At 33.7% G+C, this 18,405-nt stretch overlaps 1 protein-coding gene across 2 annotated transcripts in view; it reads left to right on the plus strand.

Annotated features, from left to right (window-relative positions):
* The first annotated feature begins 868 nt into the window (after window positions 1-868).
* The window catches only part of MMS22L (MMS22 like, DNA repair protein), a 156,586-nt gene continuing 139,049 nt past the window's right edge, over window positions 869-18,405 (plus strand). For both annotated transcript variants that reach the window (XM_074310240.1, XM_074310241.1), the window contains exons 1-4: window positions 869-1,068; window positions 1,475-1,644; window positions 7,118-7,243; window positions 8,623-8,672. In XM_074310240.1, coding sequence (XP_074166341.1) covers window positions 1,490-1,644; window positions 7,118-7,243; window positions 8,623-8,672 — 331 coding nt within the window. In that variant the 5' untranslated portion in view covers window positions 869-1,068; window positions 1,475-1,489. The remainder of the gene's footprint in view (window positions 1,069-1,474; window positions 1,645-7,117; window positions 7,244-8,622; window positions 8,673-18,405) is intronic.

Below are 18,405 nucleotides of genomic sequence, written 5' to 3' on the forward strand. Positions count from 1 at the left end.
CTGAGACAAGAAAATTCCATCTTCACTCCACAGATTAAGTATATGTGTACTTATAAGCTGCACGTTTGTCTCTAATTGAAGGGAAAACGTTGTGTTCTCACCTTTCTCTGTTATCCTTTGCTACTAAAACATTGCCTACTTCGTAATAAGCGCTTAATAGAGGGTGAAATGACCTTCAAAAGAAAATCGTGGGTACAACTCCCACATGTGTACTATTTTACTAGGTGACTTCGAACAAGCCACTTCATCTCTCCCGGCCTCAATTTCTCCATTTGTAAAGGAAGACTTTGAATTAGATTTTCCAGATCCCTTCATTCAGGCTTTTAGGTAGGATGGTGGTTAGAGTGAAGTGAAGTGAAGTGAAGACCTTTTTCTAAGTTCAAATCCCACCTTAGACTCTTACTAGAAATATGTCACTGGGTATGATACTTGTCTCATTTTCCTTTCCTGTAAAATGAGCTGGAGGAGGAAATGGCACGCCATTACGCTATTTTTGCCAAGAAAACTCCAAATAAGCTCGCGAAAAATCCTACATGACTAAAGAGACTGGACATTGAACAAGGTTCCTTCCAGATCTAAACCTATGGTCTTAAATTCCAAGAGAAAAAAAAGCGCTTAAATTTAAGGCGGGAATAACAGAAGTAAGGAGGGGAGAGACCTTAAACTAATCTTAAGTTCACTCACAGGATTCTATCAGGTAGAGGCATAAAAAGTGGTGGAAGTATTTGTAACTGCGCATGCGTAACTCATTCAATTTCCAGTCGCAGCTCCTCCCCCAGTCCATTAATTGTCGTCACTCTCATTCAATGGGAAGGCCGGAAAGGAGTTCCCGGGAGACTCGCTCTCGCGAGATCTTCCGGTTTTCCCAACTGCCTACTTGGGACGCCCTGAGTTTGCGAGCAAGGAGGAGCCAGTCTAAGCTTGGGGCGGGGCGGGCATGCTGTCCAGCTAAGCCCCGCCTCCTTCTTGGCGCGCGAGCTCCTGGTGGCGGGAATTTCACTTGTTCCGGCCTGGGTGAGCCCCACTCCGGCATTGAGCGGAGCGGCCGGTGTAGTGCTGGGTGGCCAGGTACTGGTTCCCCGGTCCCCTCCTTATGCCAGCGGTAGCTTCCCTTCCCCTCCACGCCCCAACCCCTCTGCGCTGTACTAGATAGGCGCCCCTGAGAAACTGAGAGGTGGGGGTGCCCAAGGCCGAACCTCCCCGCCCCCTCTTTTCCCCTCCCCCTTTTTGCTGTTTCATCCCCTCCTGTTTTGCTAGGCCAGAAATAGTGGAAGGGACGTAAGACAGTTGTCTGCTACAACCCTCCTAAACACGTTTTACTGAGAAGAAAACTGGTTGCTCCATAGTTTGACTCTGTCACCCAGTTTGGAAAGTCACTTCGGAGGAAACCCTGCTTGCTATCCCCTTTCATTCCCCCAGTTAACACTAACTGCTTGAGCCGATTAAAACCATAGCTACCCCAAACTTATTTCAGAGAATCCTCTAAGCAATGGATGGCCCCCAGGAGGCGGTTTCATTCCTTACTGAAAGTTTGGAGCTGGAGCTCGAGACGGAGTGGTGTAGACCCCCCTGCTTTTCTTGTGCCTCGGAGGGAAGGAAGAGCTTTTCTCCGGATTCCCACCTAGCAAGTGGATCTTTGAAGAGGTAAGAACTGGAATTTGTTCATTCATGGCACTGTAGTGGACGACTAATTGATAGAGTTGATGAAATTATGGTATTATTTCGCTCCAGATTTGGTCCTGCTTAAGAAATAGACTCAGTTTCTCCATTTGTAAAGGAAGAGTTTGAATTGGATTTTCCAGATCCCTTCACTTAGGTAGGCCTCATAACACTTACATTCTGAGTTTTTGGCTTCTTAGTGAGAGCATCCCTAAGGTGGTTCAGGAGAATAAATAGCTGACATGTGGTGTTCTTTTCTGAATGGTCTCTATTAGTTATATTAAAAAAGTTACATATATTAAAATGGAACATCCTTTGAATATTACTTTGACATTTTTTGATTTTTTTCTCCTCACTTTTTTCATTCACATATATATATATATATGTATATATACATATATATATAGCATTACATACATATAGCATATACACACATTTGTATATACAGATAGAATCACATATAATCTCTTTGTTTAGGATATGATATTTTTTTTCTATGTATGTTCACATTCACTTTGTGGCTCTATATACATGTGTGTATATACAATTTCAGGCTGTATGCATGTGCATGCTTATCCATGTATATATACATATATATATAGAGAGAGAGAGAGGTAGAAAATAAATGAATTTTTTATGCACATGAAATTTATACATTCACATGAATTTTGAATTTTGAGGTAATACTTTCACAAAGCTATTTTCATTGCCCACCATTTTGGATCTCTTTTGAAATTGCTTTCAGTTTGCTGATTAATTCAGAAATTTTTTTAAAAATAGTTTTTATTTACCAGATATATGCATGGGTAAATTTACAGCATTGACAATTGCCAAACCTTTTGTTCTAATTTTTCCCCTCCTCCCACCCCCCCAGATGGCAGGTTGACCAATACATGTTAAATATGTTAAAGTATAAATTAAATACAATAGATGTATACATGTCCAAACAGTTGTTTTGCTGTACAAAAAGAGTCAGACTTTGAAATAGTGTACAATTAGCCTGTGAAGGAAATCCAAAATGCAGGTGGACAAAATTAGAGGGACTGGGAATTCTATGTAGTGGTTCATAGTCATCTCCTATAGTTCTTTCACTGAGTGAAGCTGGTTCAGTTCATTACTGCTCTATTGGAGGTGATTTGGTTCATCTCATTGTTGAAGAGGGCCACGTCCATCGGAATTGATCATCATATAGTATTGTTGTTGAAGTATATAATGATCTCCTGGTCCTACTCATTTCACTCAGCATCAGTTCATGTAAGTCTCTCTAGGCCTCTCTGAAATCATCCTGTTGGTCATTTCTTACAGAATAATAATATTCCATAATATTCATATACCACAATTTATTCAGCCATTCTCCAATTGATGGGCATCCACTCAGGTTCCAGTTTCTGGCCACCACAAAGAGGGCTGCCACAAACTTAATTCAGAAATTTAACTTGTTATTTTATGGTTACACTTTTTCTTTTATTTGTATTCTTTAGCAAACATTTATTTTCTCTCCTTCCACTGGTTTCCCCCCTTTTGAAAAACAAAATCCTTGTAAAAACATGTATTGCCAAGTAAAACAAATTCCCAATTTGGTCATGTCCAAAAATATATTTCTCATACTTCATCTTGAGTCAGTCACCGCAGTCCTGTGGTATTGTAGTTAATCACAGCATTCATTGATCAGAGTACTTAAGTCTTTCAGAATTGTTTGTCTTGTCACTGTAGTCCTATAAATTGTTCTCCTGGTTCAGGTTCACTTCACTCCTCATCACTCTGAATCCATCCCTATCATTTCCTGTAGTACAATAGTATTCTATTATATTCATATAGTATAATTTGCTCAGCCATTCTCCAAGTAATAGGTGCCTTCTAAGTTTCCAATTCATTTCTATTATAAATATTTTTTGCATTTTTTACCTTTTTACTCTGTCTTTGATCTCTTTGGAGTATAGGCCTATTAGTGGTGTCACTGGATCAAAGTCTATGCACATTTTAGTGAATTTGGGAGCATATTTCCAAATTGGTTTCCAAAATTGCTATCAATTCATAGCTACTCTAACCGTTTTCCTGTAACCCTTCCCTTCTAACATTTGTCATTTTCTTTTTTTTTATTTTTTTTTGTCATCTTTGCCAGAGTTGGAATCAGAGTTGCTCTTTATTTTTATTTCTCTATTATTGATTTAGAACATTTTTTTTTTGTTTTGGGTATGGTTATTAATAGTTTAGGTTTCTCTCCTTGGTACCTGTCTCTTTATATCCTTTGACCACTTATCATTTGCATCATATTATTCTTATGTGAGTCAGTTCTTTGTATATCTTGGAAATGTGATCTTTAATAGAAAAAACTAATTGGCAAAAATGTTGTTTCCTTTGTAATTTCAGTTGATTTGGTTTTGATTGGGCAAAAACTTTTTAAATTCATGTGATCAAAATAGTCTGCTTTATTCTGCATTATAGTTTTAAAAAGTTTTTTTTCCCCCAAAACTAGAGAGCATAAGAATAAATGGAGTTTTTTGATTTTTTGTTTTTGTTTTTAATAAGTAGCATCTATCTAAAAGCCTCAATCAAGCATTATATATAATGGGGATAAGCTAGAAGTGTTCCCAATAAGGAGATGAAATAAAATTCCTCATTATCACCACTATTCACCATTGTACCAGAAATGTTAACTTTAGCAATAAGAAAAGAAAAAGAAATTGAAGTCATTAGAGTAGGTAATGAAGAAAGAAAACTATCACATTTTGCAGATGATATGATGGTACATTTAGAGAGTCCTAGAGAATCAACTAAAAAACTACTAGAAACTTTAGCAAGTTGCTGAGTATAAAATAAACCCACATAAATCACTGACATTTGTGTATGTGGGAGTCTATCTGCCAAAACAATGCCAGGAATTGTACAAATACAATTACAAAACACTTTTCACACATATATAGTTAGAGCTAAACAATGGGAAAAATATTAATTGCTCATGGATAGGCTGAGCTAATATAATAAAAATAACAATTTTACTTAATAATCTACTTATTAATATCATCATCCATTTGATCATAAAAATCATTTGGTATTGGCTAAAAAATAAAGTCGAGCATCAGTGAAATAAGTTAAGTACAAAAGACACAATAGTCAATGACTAATAATCTAATGTTTAATAACTTTAAAGACTCTAGCTTCTGCGATAAGAACTCATTATTTGACCAAAATTGCTAGGAAAATTGGAAAATAGTATCGCAGAAACTAGGCATTGACCAGTATCTAACACCCTATACTAAGATAAAGTCAAAATGGATTCATGATTTAAACATAAAGGATGATACTAGAAGCAAGTTAGTAGAGAAAGGGATAGTCTACCTGTTAGATCTAAGGAGTAGGGAAGAATTTATGACAAAAGAACTAGAAAACAATATAAAATGCAAAATAAATAATTTTGATTATTTTAAATTTAAAAGATTTGCACAAACAAAACTGATGTAGTCAGGAATAGAAGGGGAGCAGAATGCTGTTTCTGATAAAAGCCTCATTTCTAAAATAGATTAGAGAACTGACTCAAATTTACAAGAATTCAAATTATTCCACAACTGATAAATGGTCAAAGGATATGAACAATTTTCAAGTGAAATTAAAGCTATTTCTAGTCATATGAAAAAATGTTCTAAATCACTGTCGATTAGAAAAATGCAATTTAAGACAACTGAGGTAACACTTCACATCTCTCAGGTTGACTAAGGTGACCAGAAAAGATAATGATAAATGTTGGAGGGAAAGTGAGAAAAATGGAACACTAATGCATTGTTGGTAGAGTTGTGAAATGATCCATTTGTTCTGCCAAGCAATTTGAAACTGTTTTTGATCCAGCCATCTCATTATTAGGTCTGTATTCCAAATAGATAATAAAAAAGGGTATAAAAGACCCAAAAGTACAAGGATGTTTATGGCAAGTTTCTTTGTAATTGAGTATGTGCCTATGAATTATGGAATTGCTGAATAAATTATGGGATTTGGAGATAATGGAATGTTACTGTTCTATAAGAAATTATGAGCTGGCTAATTTAGGAAAGCCTGGGAAGAGTTTATGGAACTGAAGCTAAGTAAAGTAAGTAGAGTCAGAAGATTGTATACAGTAATAAGATTATGTGGAGATCAACTATGATGGGCTTGGCTCTTCCCAAGGCAATTCCTATAGACTTGAGAAAAGGTTAATCACATCCAAAGAGAACTATGGAAATTGAATGTGGATTGAAACAGTATTTTTAACTTTTTAACCTTTTTTGGGTTTTTTTCTTCCCTTTTTTTTTTTTTCTTCTGATATTTATTGCACAACTTGACAAATATGGAAATGTGTTTAAAAGGATAGCACATATTTAATCTATATCAGATTGTTTGCTGTTTTGGGGAAGGGGAGGGGGAGAGGCAGGGAGGGAGAAAAATTTGGAATACAAAGTTTTACAAAAACAAATGTTGAAAACTATTACAAAAACAAATGTTGAAAACGATCTTTACATATATTTGATAAATACTATTGAGAAAATATTTTTTTGAAAAGTATTTTTTCCTTGGGTCTCTTTTATTTGGCATATAACTTTTCATAGTTGACATGCATTTATTCCAATGTGATCAATGACTTTATTCAATGGATTTTGCTCAAAATGATTTTTAATTAGATTTCAAAGTCAAATAACACTTCCTGAAAAGATCAGGATTTGTTTTCTTTAACCAGGAGAGTATGTTGTGACCTAATTCTGTTTTTTTAAAGATGACTGTTTATGAGAGAGACATTGACCTACAACTCACCAGGTTCTGTATTATCTAGGGTACTTTTATTATAATTTTTTGTTATTAGTTTGTGAGGTGAATACTTTGTTGCTTGATAGTTTATAAGCTTGAGGGAAGGGGGTCATATTACGTTTATTTTTCTCTCACTTTCAGAAACTTTGATATGGTTGGTTTACAATAGATGTTTTATTGTCAATCTGTCAATAAATCAACTATTTATTAAGTAAGTGCCCACTATGTTCCAGCAACTGTGCTAACCTTAGGGATATAAGGAAAGAAAAAAAAAATGTCCCTTATCTCAAAGAATTCACTATAACAGCCTAGACAACATGCAAAAAGCTATGTACTAATGATATATCTATATACATCTATATATAGATATAGATAGGATAAGTTAAAGTTAATCTCAGAGGGAAGACACTAAGATTAAGGAAAACTGGGAAAGACTTCTTAGAGAATGTAAGATTTTAAATGAGACTTGAATGAAGTCAGAAGACACAGAAGGAGAGGGAGAGCATTTCATGCATGGAAGATAAATTGCAAAAATGAAATCAAGAGATAGCATGCTCTGTTTTAGGAACAGAAAAGATGATATTGAGTAGACTAATGTCATACTATACAGCATGTAGCACAGTAATTTCTTTGATGTATATCCCACAAGCCTATGTGTGCCTGAATCCAAATGTTTCAATTTCAGATTGTTACTTTGCTTGGACCCTTTACCAACCAACTTTGAAGAGGATATAGTGGAACTCTTTGGATTCCAGTGGGTGACTGAAATTGCATTAGTGAATTCTCCTAAAGACCTCTTTTCCTTATGCAGGTATATTTGTTTGTTTTTTTTGGGGGGGGGGATGGAGGGAATAGCATCAGTGAGCAGTAGTGATAAACCTACTACTTTAGAAGACAAAAAATTATAGAACTTATTTTGAAAGTTTTAAAGTAAGATTAAGATATATAGTAGTCTTGTTTGTGAGATCAGTGATCTGTATTATTTATCTTATTTATCTTCTAATAAAAGACTGAATCATCTTTTTAATGTGTTTCTTTAAAAAATCTATTCATTATAGTCCTTTATATTTGCTGGTATTGTATTTTCTATTTCACAACTTGTATCCTGTAAATCATCTGTCCAGGTTTTGGTTTTTTTCCCACCTACAAAACATATGATTGGTTGTAATTTGTAGTCTATTCCAATAATCATGTGATACTAAATTTTCTAAAAGTGTGGGGAGGGATTATGTTGACTGTTCTTGGAGATAATGCTAGTTTAATTGAGGTAGGGGTATTGTGTTAGGTTTTGGCATCTTAAGTTAGTAGTGCCTTAAGTGAAGGCCTATGTAATAGAGAAAATGCTTAATCCATTTAGATCCTGCCTTCCATTCTTAATTGCTAAGTAAACATGGTCAAATCACATAAATTCTCTGTGTTCACTTCTTCATCTATAAAGTAGATATAATATCTATAGAGCTTATTTCAGAGGGTTTTGGTTGTGGATCTCAAGGGAATTAATATAAGAAGAATATTTAGTATATTTGTAATGATAATTATGTGTAATAAACTATTATCTTCTGCTCAAAAAAATACTGCTGTCCTATTTGATACAAACCTTACTATGGTAAGATATAAAAACTCTAGGAATGCAAATAAACTTCTGGTCTGAGAGAGTTGACTAATGTACTGAGAAGTTAGGTGACTACATTCATGGTGATATAACTAACTAGTATGTAGGAGAGTTAAGACTTGACTGTTTCTTTTTATCCACCATACCCAGTACATTTGTTGTATAATTGTTTTTTTCCCCTTACCATTTGGCATGTAAAAGTTTTATAGGTACATTTAGGACAAACATAATCTCATATTGTTAATGGGAAATGATGTTACATTATCTTGTACAGAATGTTTTATAGAATTTCTAAGAAGAGCCAGATTATGAGTTGAAAGAGATAGAATTATGTATCTTAAAGGAAAACTTCATTGCTTGAAATGATCCTTTAAAGATCATACACTGATTATGTTCCCTAAATACTTAATAGACACTGTTAATTTATGAGATCTTCATTTAAAATTTTCAAAAAAGAAAAATGTGATAGAAATGTAAGAGGAGCTGTGTAATCTATATTAATATATTTGGAGTTTTGCATAATAGCTTTTCTATCATATAAACTATCTGAAGTGGCTTTTTCCTTTTACTTAAAACAGGCAACAAATTTACAAATTGGAAACACTATTACAGACTACCTGTGATTTGGGTAAGTTTAAAATGTGTTTTAAATGTAGCAAAAATCATTACTACTAAATAATATGAGATTTCTAGAATTTTTTTTTTTTCAAATTAGGGTTTTATTATTATAGAGTAGTGGAATTCCCATTCTCAGTTTGGAGAACTAGAAGATGAAAAATAACTGACATCTAGTTTCTTTATTATGAAAAAACAAATGAAAAAAGTTTTTTTTTTTTTTTTAATTCAGAGGAAGGAAGAAAGGAAGAGAGGGAAAATTGGAGGGAGATCTATAGGCCAGGTACTATGCTAAGTACTTTACAAAAAATGCAACCACTCTGAGAGATAGGTGGTATTATTTCCATTTTAAAGATGTGGAAAATTAAAGGTAAAAATTAAGTGAATGAGTTTGATTTCAGGTCTTTCTGACCCCAGACCTGGTGCTCTATTTACTGCATTATTTAGCTCTTCAACGATAAGGGAAATATCATGCATATATTGTCTTAATCTTTTTTTCCCCCTGGATTTTTTATTGTGTTAGCGTCTAGAACTGAATTTGAGAAGCAAAAGTAATTGAAGCATTTGATGCAAAGAAGACAAGCTGGGAAATAGAAGGGCAAATTATTTAGATAAGGTAGTTGTCTTCTACTGTCTCCTGTGAAAGCAAAGTGCAAAAAAGCCTATATTCTACATATAGAATGGACACTCTTAGAAACTTACCTCTGTGCCTCATTGTAAAATGTAAAAGGAATCTAAGCTATCTCTGAGCCCAGACCAGAGGGGTGAAAGCTCTGGCAAAATCTTTGCACACTGGAAAGGTTCCAATTTTAGGGTTTTTTTTTTGTTTTGTTTTTTTGAGCATATTTCTTATTTGGTGACTAGCCTAGCTAAATACAGAAAGGAGCATCTTTTTGGCCTTACTATAATTTATTTTTTGGACACAACAACTCATGAAGAGTCTTTATTAAGATGTAAAAGAGTTGTTGGTTTTCATCATTATAATGTCTATCACTGAAGAAAATAAATCATTGAAATAGAGGCCACTTTTTGTTTTATTATTGTCTTTTGGTCTTTCTTTTTATTTTTAATGCTTGTAGAATACTGCAGACAGAGCTGTAGCTTAAAATGTTTTTTGACTTGTCTTAATAGTAAAAAAAAATTTTAAATCATTAATTAAATATAATTATTAATTATTATTATTAAATATTACTTATTTATGAAAATAAATTATTTGTTATTTCAATTTGGGAGGACAATACAGCAAATGTTCTGTATTTAAACACTAATTGAATATGGTATAAATATACCTGCACTAGATAGTAGATAACTTTAATAATAATGGAATGATTCTATAATTACTAAGCATATTGATATTTCCAGTTTTTTACTGTTTTAAATCAAATATCTGGGAATGTTTTGTACAGATAAGTCCTTTTTTTCTTCCTTCTGTGATATTTTAGGATAAAAGCCTTAAGAATAGAATTTCTGAATTAAGGGATTTGATCTTTTTTTTGTTACTTATTTGTTGCTATATTATGCTTCAAAATTATATTAGAATATCTACTTTCCCTGTAGCCCTGTCAACATCTAGTTTTTATAATTTTTTCTATTTTTTGCCATTCTAGTAGCTATAATGTGGGATTTTAGGGTCATCTGATTTCGGTTTTCTGAATATTAGGGGATTTGAGCTTTTTATTCATTTCATTATTAATAGCTTACATATCTTCCTTAAAAAATGTTTCATTCCTTGATAGTTGATCCACTGGGGAGTGTGCCATATAGATGTGTAGCAGTTATTTCTTATTTCTGAAATCCAGATTTTCATCATATAAATTTATTGAAAAAAAATTTCTTTGTCGGTATTTTTCTTTCAATTTTAGTGGTATTCCTTTTGATTGCAAAACATCTTCCTATCTTTAGATAAATCAACTTATGACTTTGTTTCTAATAATTTATTTCACTTGCTTGAGAAAAGTACTTTTTTTCTTAATGGTGGAGACATACATCCCTTCCAAAATTAGTGATTTAGTACCTCTTTTTAATAAACTCATGGACCAAGTGTCTAGAACCTTCGTAATGATGTCATGGACCAAGGGCCTTTTTTTTGATTCTGGAAAAATAATAGAGGAATAAGAGAAGAGCAGGACTTACAACTAGTTGTTAATTAACTTCAGGCTCTCAAAATTTATCTTTGCGACTTGCTACTCATGAAAAATAATAGTAATAAGAATTATTACTAATTCTTTGAAATGTCATAAGATCATATATAGCTTAAGAGCTGAAAGAGACCTGAGAGGTCATTCAGGTGAGCTCTCCTATTTTAAAAATAGAGAAACTCAAGCAAAATGATTTTAAGTAGTTTGCCCAGTGTCACAGTGCTGGAGTTTGAATTTTAATTGAAGACTATTTGATTCCAAATCCAATGCATGCCCTGTCTGCATCAAATGATCAACTGTGAGCTCCTCTCATAATTTGTACCCCTTATGTATGTCTTCCCAACACACTGGGAATCTGCCTTCAGGTTTCTTCACACTGCATAGATATTGATTGTCATGGAAGCTATCTGTGAGAATAAAAACTTTAGATTATATTCCTGACTATCCTTGTGACTATCCTGCTGAGACCAAGGCCCATCCCGAGATCCTCCAGAGAACTAGTGCTAAAATGTAATGTCCAGGCAAGCTGGAAGAATATTCAGAATAAAAAGAAAGGATTCTTATTTCATAGAAAGGCTTGGGGGCCTGATTGCAAAGACACCTAATTTGGAAATGACTTGCACACCAGTAACCAGTCATTTCCTTATTGCTAAAGATCAGTTTTATTTTTTTGTGTTGTTTTGTAGTGCTTGCTTTGTCTAGGACCTGTTAACCTTCTTTTCTTGAAGACACAATGCATGATATGTAGACTTTATACTCTAAAAGCTTTTGATTTATTATGTTGTTATTTTTTCTGAACTATATTTGTACTTATTGTACTTATTATTTTTATTCTTATTTGTGTACTTTTTAATGTACTACTTATGCAGTTTCATTGACTAATGAATCAATACAGTTTGGAATTTTGAGGGCCTTTCCCCCATCATTAGTGGTGTGAGAGAGATACTGTTTTTCAGTATTTAATCAGTGTTTATGTAACCAGGTAAGTTTTATTTATATAGACATCATTATTTATGGAGTTAATTTATCCTTCTCTTAGAATCAATGAAATGGGAATTCTACAAAACAGTTTATTTGAATGAAGCAGTAAGACATTATAGGCAGCCCATTTCTGAGTGATTATTGTAGTCTTGGACAGGTTATTGGACTTGGGTCCAGATTTATATTCATAGATTCTCAGAATTGGAAGGGGCCTGATCAGTATCTCAAACAAAAACCTTCTCTACTGCATCTTTGACTTTAATGTTCTGTCAAGTTCAATAAAACCTTAGAAATGCATTGTTGTATGTCATATAGGTTATTTGTATAGGGATATCATGATATAGATAGTCTTGTCACACTTAATATCTTTTTTTCAATATTTTTAACATTCTGATTTACAGTTTTGCATTCCAGATTCTTTCCTTGTCTTCTGACCCTCTGCTTTCCTTGAGATGTTAAGCAATCAGATATAAGTTGTATATGTGCAATTATATAAACATTTCCACATTATTCATTTTGTACAAGAAGCAGATTTTAAAAATGAAAGAAAGTGAAATATAGCATGCTTCAATTTATATTTAATCAATATCAGTTCTTTCTCTGGAGGCAGATAGTATGCTTCATTATTATTCCTTTGGGATTGTTTTAGTTTATTGTATTGTAGGGAATAGCCAAGTCATTCATGGCTCTTCCATCAAACAATATTGCTGTGACATAACATTCTCCTGGCTCTATTCATTTCACTATGCATTATTTCATGTGAGTCTTGAGATTTTTCTGGAGTCATCCTGCTTGTCATTTCTTATAGCACAATAATATTCCATTCCAGACATATACCACAGCTTTCATAGCCATTACACAGTTGAGTGGATATCTTCAACATAGAGAAGGTCTAATCCAGTTCTAAATGATCAATGATGGACAGATATCCACTTCCATCAGAATACATCCTCATACAATATCATTGTTGAAGTGTATAATGATCTCCTAGTTCTGCTCATTTCACTCAGCATCAGTTCATGTAAGTCTCTCCAAGCTTCTCTATATTCCTCCTGTTGGTCATTTCTTACAGAGCAATAATATTCCAAAACCTTCATATACCATAATTTACCCAACCATTCTCCAATTGATGGACATCCATTCATCTTCCAGTTTCTAGCCACTATGAAAAGAGCTGCCACAAACATTTTGGCACATACAGGTCCCTTTCCCTTTTTTAGTATTTCCTTGGAATATAAGCCCAGTAGTAGTATGGCTAGGTCAAAGGGTATGCACATTTTGATAACTTTTTGGGCATAATTCCAGATTGTTCTCCAGAATGGTTGGATTCTTTCACAACTCCACCAACAATGCATCAGTGTCCCAGTTTTCCCACAGCCCCTCCAACATTCATCGTTATGTGTGTGTTCCTGTCATCTTAGCCAATCTGACAGGTGTGTAATGATATCTCAGAGTTGTCTTAATTTGCATTTCTCTGATCAATAGTGATTTGGAACACTCTTTCATATGAGTGAAAATATTTTGAATTTCCTCATCTGAAAATTGTCTGTTCATATCCTTTGACCATTTATCAATTGGAGAATGGCTTGATTTCTTATAAATTAAAGTCAATTCTCTGTATATTTTGGAGATGAGGCCTTTATCAGAACCTTTAACTGTAAAAATGTTTTTCCAATTTGTTACTTCCCTTCTAATCTTGTTTGCATTCGTTTTGTTTATACAAAAGCTTTTTAATTTGATGTAATCAAAATTTTCTATTTTGTGATCAATAATGGTCTCTAGTTCTCCCTTGGACATAAACTCCTTCCTCCTCCACAAGTCTGAGAGGTAAACCATCCCATGTTCCTCCAATTTATTTATGATTTCGTTCTTTATGCCTAAATCTTGGACCCATTTTGATCTTATGTTAGTGTGTGGTATTAAATGTGGGTCCATGCCTAATTTCTGCCATACTAATTTCCAGTTTTCCCAGTAGTTTTTGTCAAATAATGAATTCTTATCCCAAAATTTGGGATCTTTGGGTTTGTCAAACACTAGATTGCTATTTTTATTCACTATCTTGCCCTGTGGACCTAACCTATGCCACTGATCAACTAGTCTATTTCTTAACCAATACCAAATGGTTTTGGTGACTGTTGCTTTATAATACAGTTCTAGATCAGGTACAGCTAGACCACCGTCATTTAATTTTTTTTTCATTACTTCCCTTGAAATTCTCGACCTTTTGTTGTTCCAATTGAATTCTGTTGTTATTTTTTCTAGGTCATTAAAATAGTTTCTTGGGAGTCTGATTGGTATAGCACTAAGTAAATAGATTAGTTTAGGGAGTATTGTCATCTTAATTATATTTGCTAGGCCTATCCAAGAGCACTGAATGTCTTTCCAGTTATTTAAATCTGACTTTATTTTTGTGGCAAGTATTTCATAATTTTGCTCATATAATTCCTGACTTTCCTTTGGTAGATATATTCCCAAATATTTTATACTATCGACCGTTATTTTGAATGGAATTTCTCTTTGTATCTCTTGCTGTTGCGTTTTGTTGGTGATATATAAGAATGCTGAGGATTTATATGGATTTATTTTGTATCCTGCAACTTTGCTAAAATTCTGAATTATTTCTAATAGCTTTTTAGCAGAGTCTTTGGGGTTCTCTAAGTATACCATCATGTCATCTGCAAAGAGTGATAGTTTGATTTCCTCATTTCCTACTCTAATTCCTTGAATCTTTCTTGGCTCTTATTGCCGAGGCTAGCATTTCTAGTATTATATTGAATAGTAATGGTGATAGTGGGCAACCTTGTTTCACTCCTGATCTTACAGGGAAAGGTTCTAGTTTATTGCCATTACATATGATGTTTACTGACGGTTTTAAATATATGCTCTTGATTATTTTAAGTAGTCCATTTATTCCTATACTCTCAAGAGTTTTTAGTAGGAATGGATGTTGGATTTTATCAAATGCTTTTTCTGCATCTATTGAGATGATCATATGGTTTTTATTAATTTGATTATTAGGCTTTTTTTTTCATAGTTCTCATTTTTCTTCTTTCTCTCTTGATTTTTAAAATCCTTTTGAACTTTTCTAAGAAAACCTTTTGAGCTTGAGACCAATTGATATTCCTCTTTAAGACTACATATATAAGCATTTTGCTATTGCTGTTCTCTTCTGAGTTTGCATTTTGATCTTTCTTGTCACCATTGTTTCTTTCTATGATCAGGTCCCTTTTTTTTTCCTTTTTTTTTTAAATTAAAAAAAATTTTTTTTAATTATAACTTTTTTTTTTTTTAACAGTACATTGCATAGTTTCTTTTTACATTATCCCTTGCACTCACTTCTGTTCCAATTTTTCCCTTCCTTCCCTCCACCTCTTCCCCTAGATATCTTATACATGTTAGATATGTTATAGTATATCCTAGATACAATATATGTGTGCAGAACTGAATTTCTTGTTGCACAGGAAGAATTGGATTCAGAAGGTAAAAATAACCTGGGAAGAAAAACAAAAATGCAAACAGTTTACATTCATTTCCCAGTGTTCCTTCTCTGGGTGTAGCTGATTCTGTCCATAATTGATCAATTGGAACTGAATCAGATCTTCACTTTTTCGAAGATATCCACTTCCATAAAATACATCCTCATACAGTATTGTTGTTGAAGTGTGTAATGATCTCCTGGTTCTGCTAATTTCACTCAGCATATGATCAGGTTTCTTTTTGCTTTTTTTGCTTCTTTAAAAAAATTGATCTCTGCTCTTAGAGTACGGGCAGAAATGCTGCCAACTATTGCCCTGTGCTGGGTTGGCCTGGTCTGGTCCTGTCTGTTGTGCAGGAGTTCGGTGGCTTTGCACTGGGATTTGAAGAATCACAACTGTCTTGCTGAGCCATTAGTACACTGATTCAGAACTGAAAGGCACCCACTGCTGATCTGTGCTGTGGCTAATAGCCTCCTGCTAGATTTCCCCAAATGTACTGGGCCCTGGTCCTCTTTTAGCCAAGTGAAATAGATCTTTCCTGAAGTCCTTAAGCTAAAGTCCTGAAGGTAAGCTGGAAAATTGTTTCACTGTAAATTTTTGTGAGTTTTGTTACCCCAGATTCTGTTCAGAGGTTTGATTTAACATTGTTTTTGTGGAAATGGTGAGAACTTAGGCAAAATCCTGGTTTCTCTCTGCCATCTTGACTTTACCCCCATCAGGATAATTTTGGAGACCAGTTTGATTTGAGTTGAGCCATGGTAGTGAATAGTATCAAAGCTTTCAAAAATACTTAAGAGTTTGCTCAAACACTTAGAGAAATTCTCAATTCATATTCTTAAGGTTTTCTTGTTACAGTTGTCCTTGCCTATAGAATACAAGATGAGGACAGAAATTGTCCTAGTCCAAGTGAGAGGTGGTGAGAGGTTGAACTAGAATAGTGCTTGTATGAGTAGAGAAATGGGAACAAATGTAGATGGTATAGAAAAAGAGTTGATAGAACTTTGCATGTAATTGCATATAGGAGTGTAGGTGAGGGAAAGGAAAAGAGACCCCAGGATGGCTCATGATAGTTATAGCTAGTTAGGAACTTTTGAGGTCACTAAGTCTAATCTCATGTTATAGATGAGAAAACAGACCCAGGCTTAGGTCACAGAAGTAATAGAATTAGAATTTCAATCCAACTTACCAGCTTCAAATTCAATATTCTTTCTAAGTACCAAGGTGACCTTGAAAATTTGAACTTCCATGACTGAGAGGAGGTAGTACCAAAAATAGAAATAAAAAAATTAGAGTGAATATAGCTTTATGGGCAAAATTAAGTTATTTTTCTTTATTTAAAATTCAAGGGAAAATGTTTTTATAATTCATTGCTTTGACCATTTATGAACCTTACTTATGACTATCTACGTTTTGAATAAGCCCGTATCCTTGTTTTGTTTTTTTGTTTTGTTTTGTTTTCTACCTAGGTATGTTAGCTCCTAACAAGTACTTATATATTCAATCATTGGAATAAAATTACCTAATACCAAATACAACAATTATTATATTATAGATAATACTTATTTGTTTCTGATATGAGTAGCTTCAGGTACCTCTTAATGCTGCTCCTGGGTCATCTGTATAGAGGAAGATGCTTGTCTTCCTATTTACTCTCTCTGGAGGCCTAAGCAATCTGTGCTAAATAAGTTAAAAATGCAGTCATAACTCTGTTTATACATTTTTACAATGAGAATTTCACCTGTCAGTTCCATTGTCTGATTCTGGCAGAAGTGTTATAAAACAGGCTTTAAAAGAATATTAATAGCCTAGGATCTATACCAAGATTATTCAGTTTTGTACATAGATGGTTATTGTCTGTAGAAGCAAAAGCTAATTTGGAAATCAATCAGCACTATTTAAAAGTCTTATGTCTTAATTTTTTAAAAAAATTAAACAAGTATTACTTCTTTTGGAGATGTCATAATTATACTCACAAACCATCTTATTCTATGTGGAAAATGTTAGGTTAAGAGACTAGTTCTGTATTTTGTTAACAAGAGTTTTAAAAGGAATATCTAACAAATTGGTTTGTCATTATCTTGGAGAATTGGAGTATTTTCCATTTTAAAACAGGGCAAGTTATACTTTATCCATTTAAATAGAACTTGTTAGAAAGGGGGAAGGAATAAACATATGGTACTTACTATTTGTTGTGGATCATCCTAAACACTTTACAAATATTTCATTTGATACTCACCCAAACCCTGCTGGGGTTTTGTTGTTGTTTGTTTGAGATTTCTTTTCTTTTTTTAAGCTTTTTATTTCCAAAACATGAGTAGATAGTTTTCAACATTCACCCTTATAAAATCTTGTGTTCCAAATATTTTTCTTCCTCCTTTCCCCCCACTCCCCTCCTCTAGATGGCTAATAATCTAATACATGATAAGCTGTGCATTTCTTCTATACATATTTCTGTAATTATGCTGCACAAGAAAAATCAGATCAAAAAGGAAAAAAAGAGAGAGAGAAATAAAACAATGCAAGTAAACAATAGCAAAAATGTTATGATGTACATCCAATCCCACAGTCCTCTCTCTGGGTATAGATGGCTCTCTCCAGCACAAGGGCTTTGGAATTGTCCTGAATCACCTTGCTGTTGAAAAAAGCCATCTCCATCAGAATTGATTATTGCTATGTAATGTTCTCTTGATTCTGCTCATTTCACTTAGCATTAGTTCATGCAAATCTCTCCAGGCCTTTATGAAATCATTTTGCTGATCATTTTTTATGGAACAATAATATTCCATAACATTTAATGTAGGTAGGAGCTGTTTTTATCTCAATTTTAAAGCTGAGAAAATGGAGGCAAAAAAGAAATTAAATGACTTGCTCAATATCTGAGGTAGAGTTTGAACTAATTTCTGATTCCAGGTCCAGTGCTCTGTTTACCACAATGAATCAGGCAAGAATTGCTTTACTTTAGTCTCTTTATCCTCAGAGCCTAAAACAATATTTGGTTTGTAATAGGTGCTTAACAAATTATGGTTGATTGATTGGAATAGCCCCTTTACTAGATTAGACCATCGGAAATTAAATAATCTAACCCTATAAAAGAACTGGATACAATGGAAAATACTGCCACTGTCCAAACGCAGTGATAGATCAATTTACA

The sequence above is a fragment of the Sminthopsis crassicaudata genome, chromosome 4 (genome assembly GCF_048593235.1).
Source record: "Sminthopsis crassicaudata isolate SCR6 chromosome 4, ASM4859323v1, whole genome shotgun sequence".
Classification (NCBI taxonomy): Eukaryota; Metazoa; Chordata; class Mammalia; order Dasyuromorphia; family Dasyuridae; genus Sminthopsis; species Sminthopsis crassicaudata.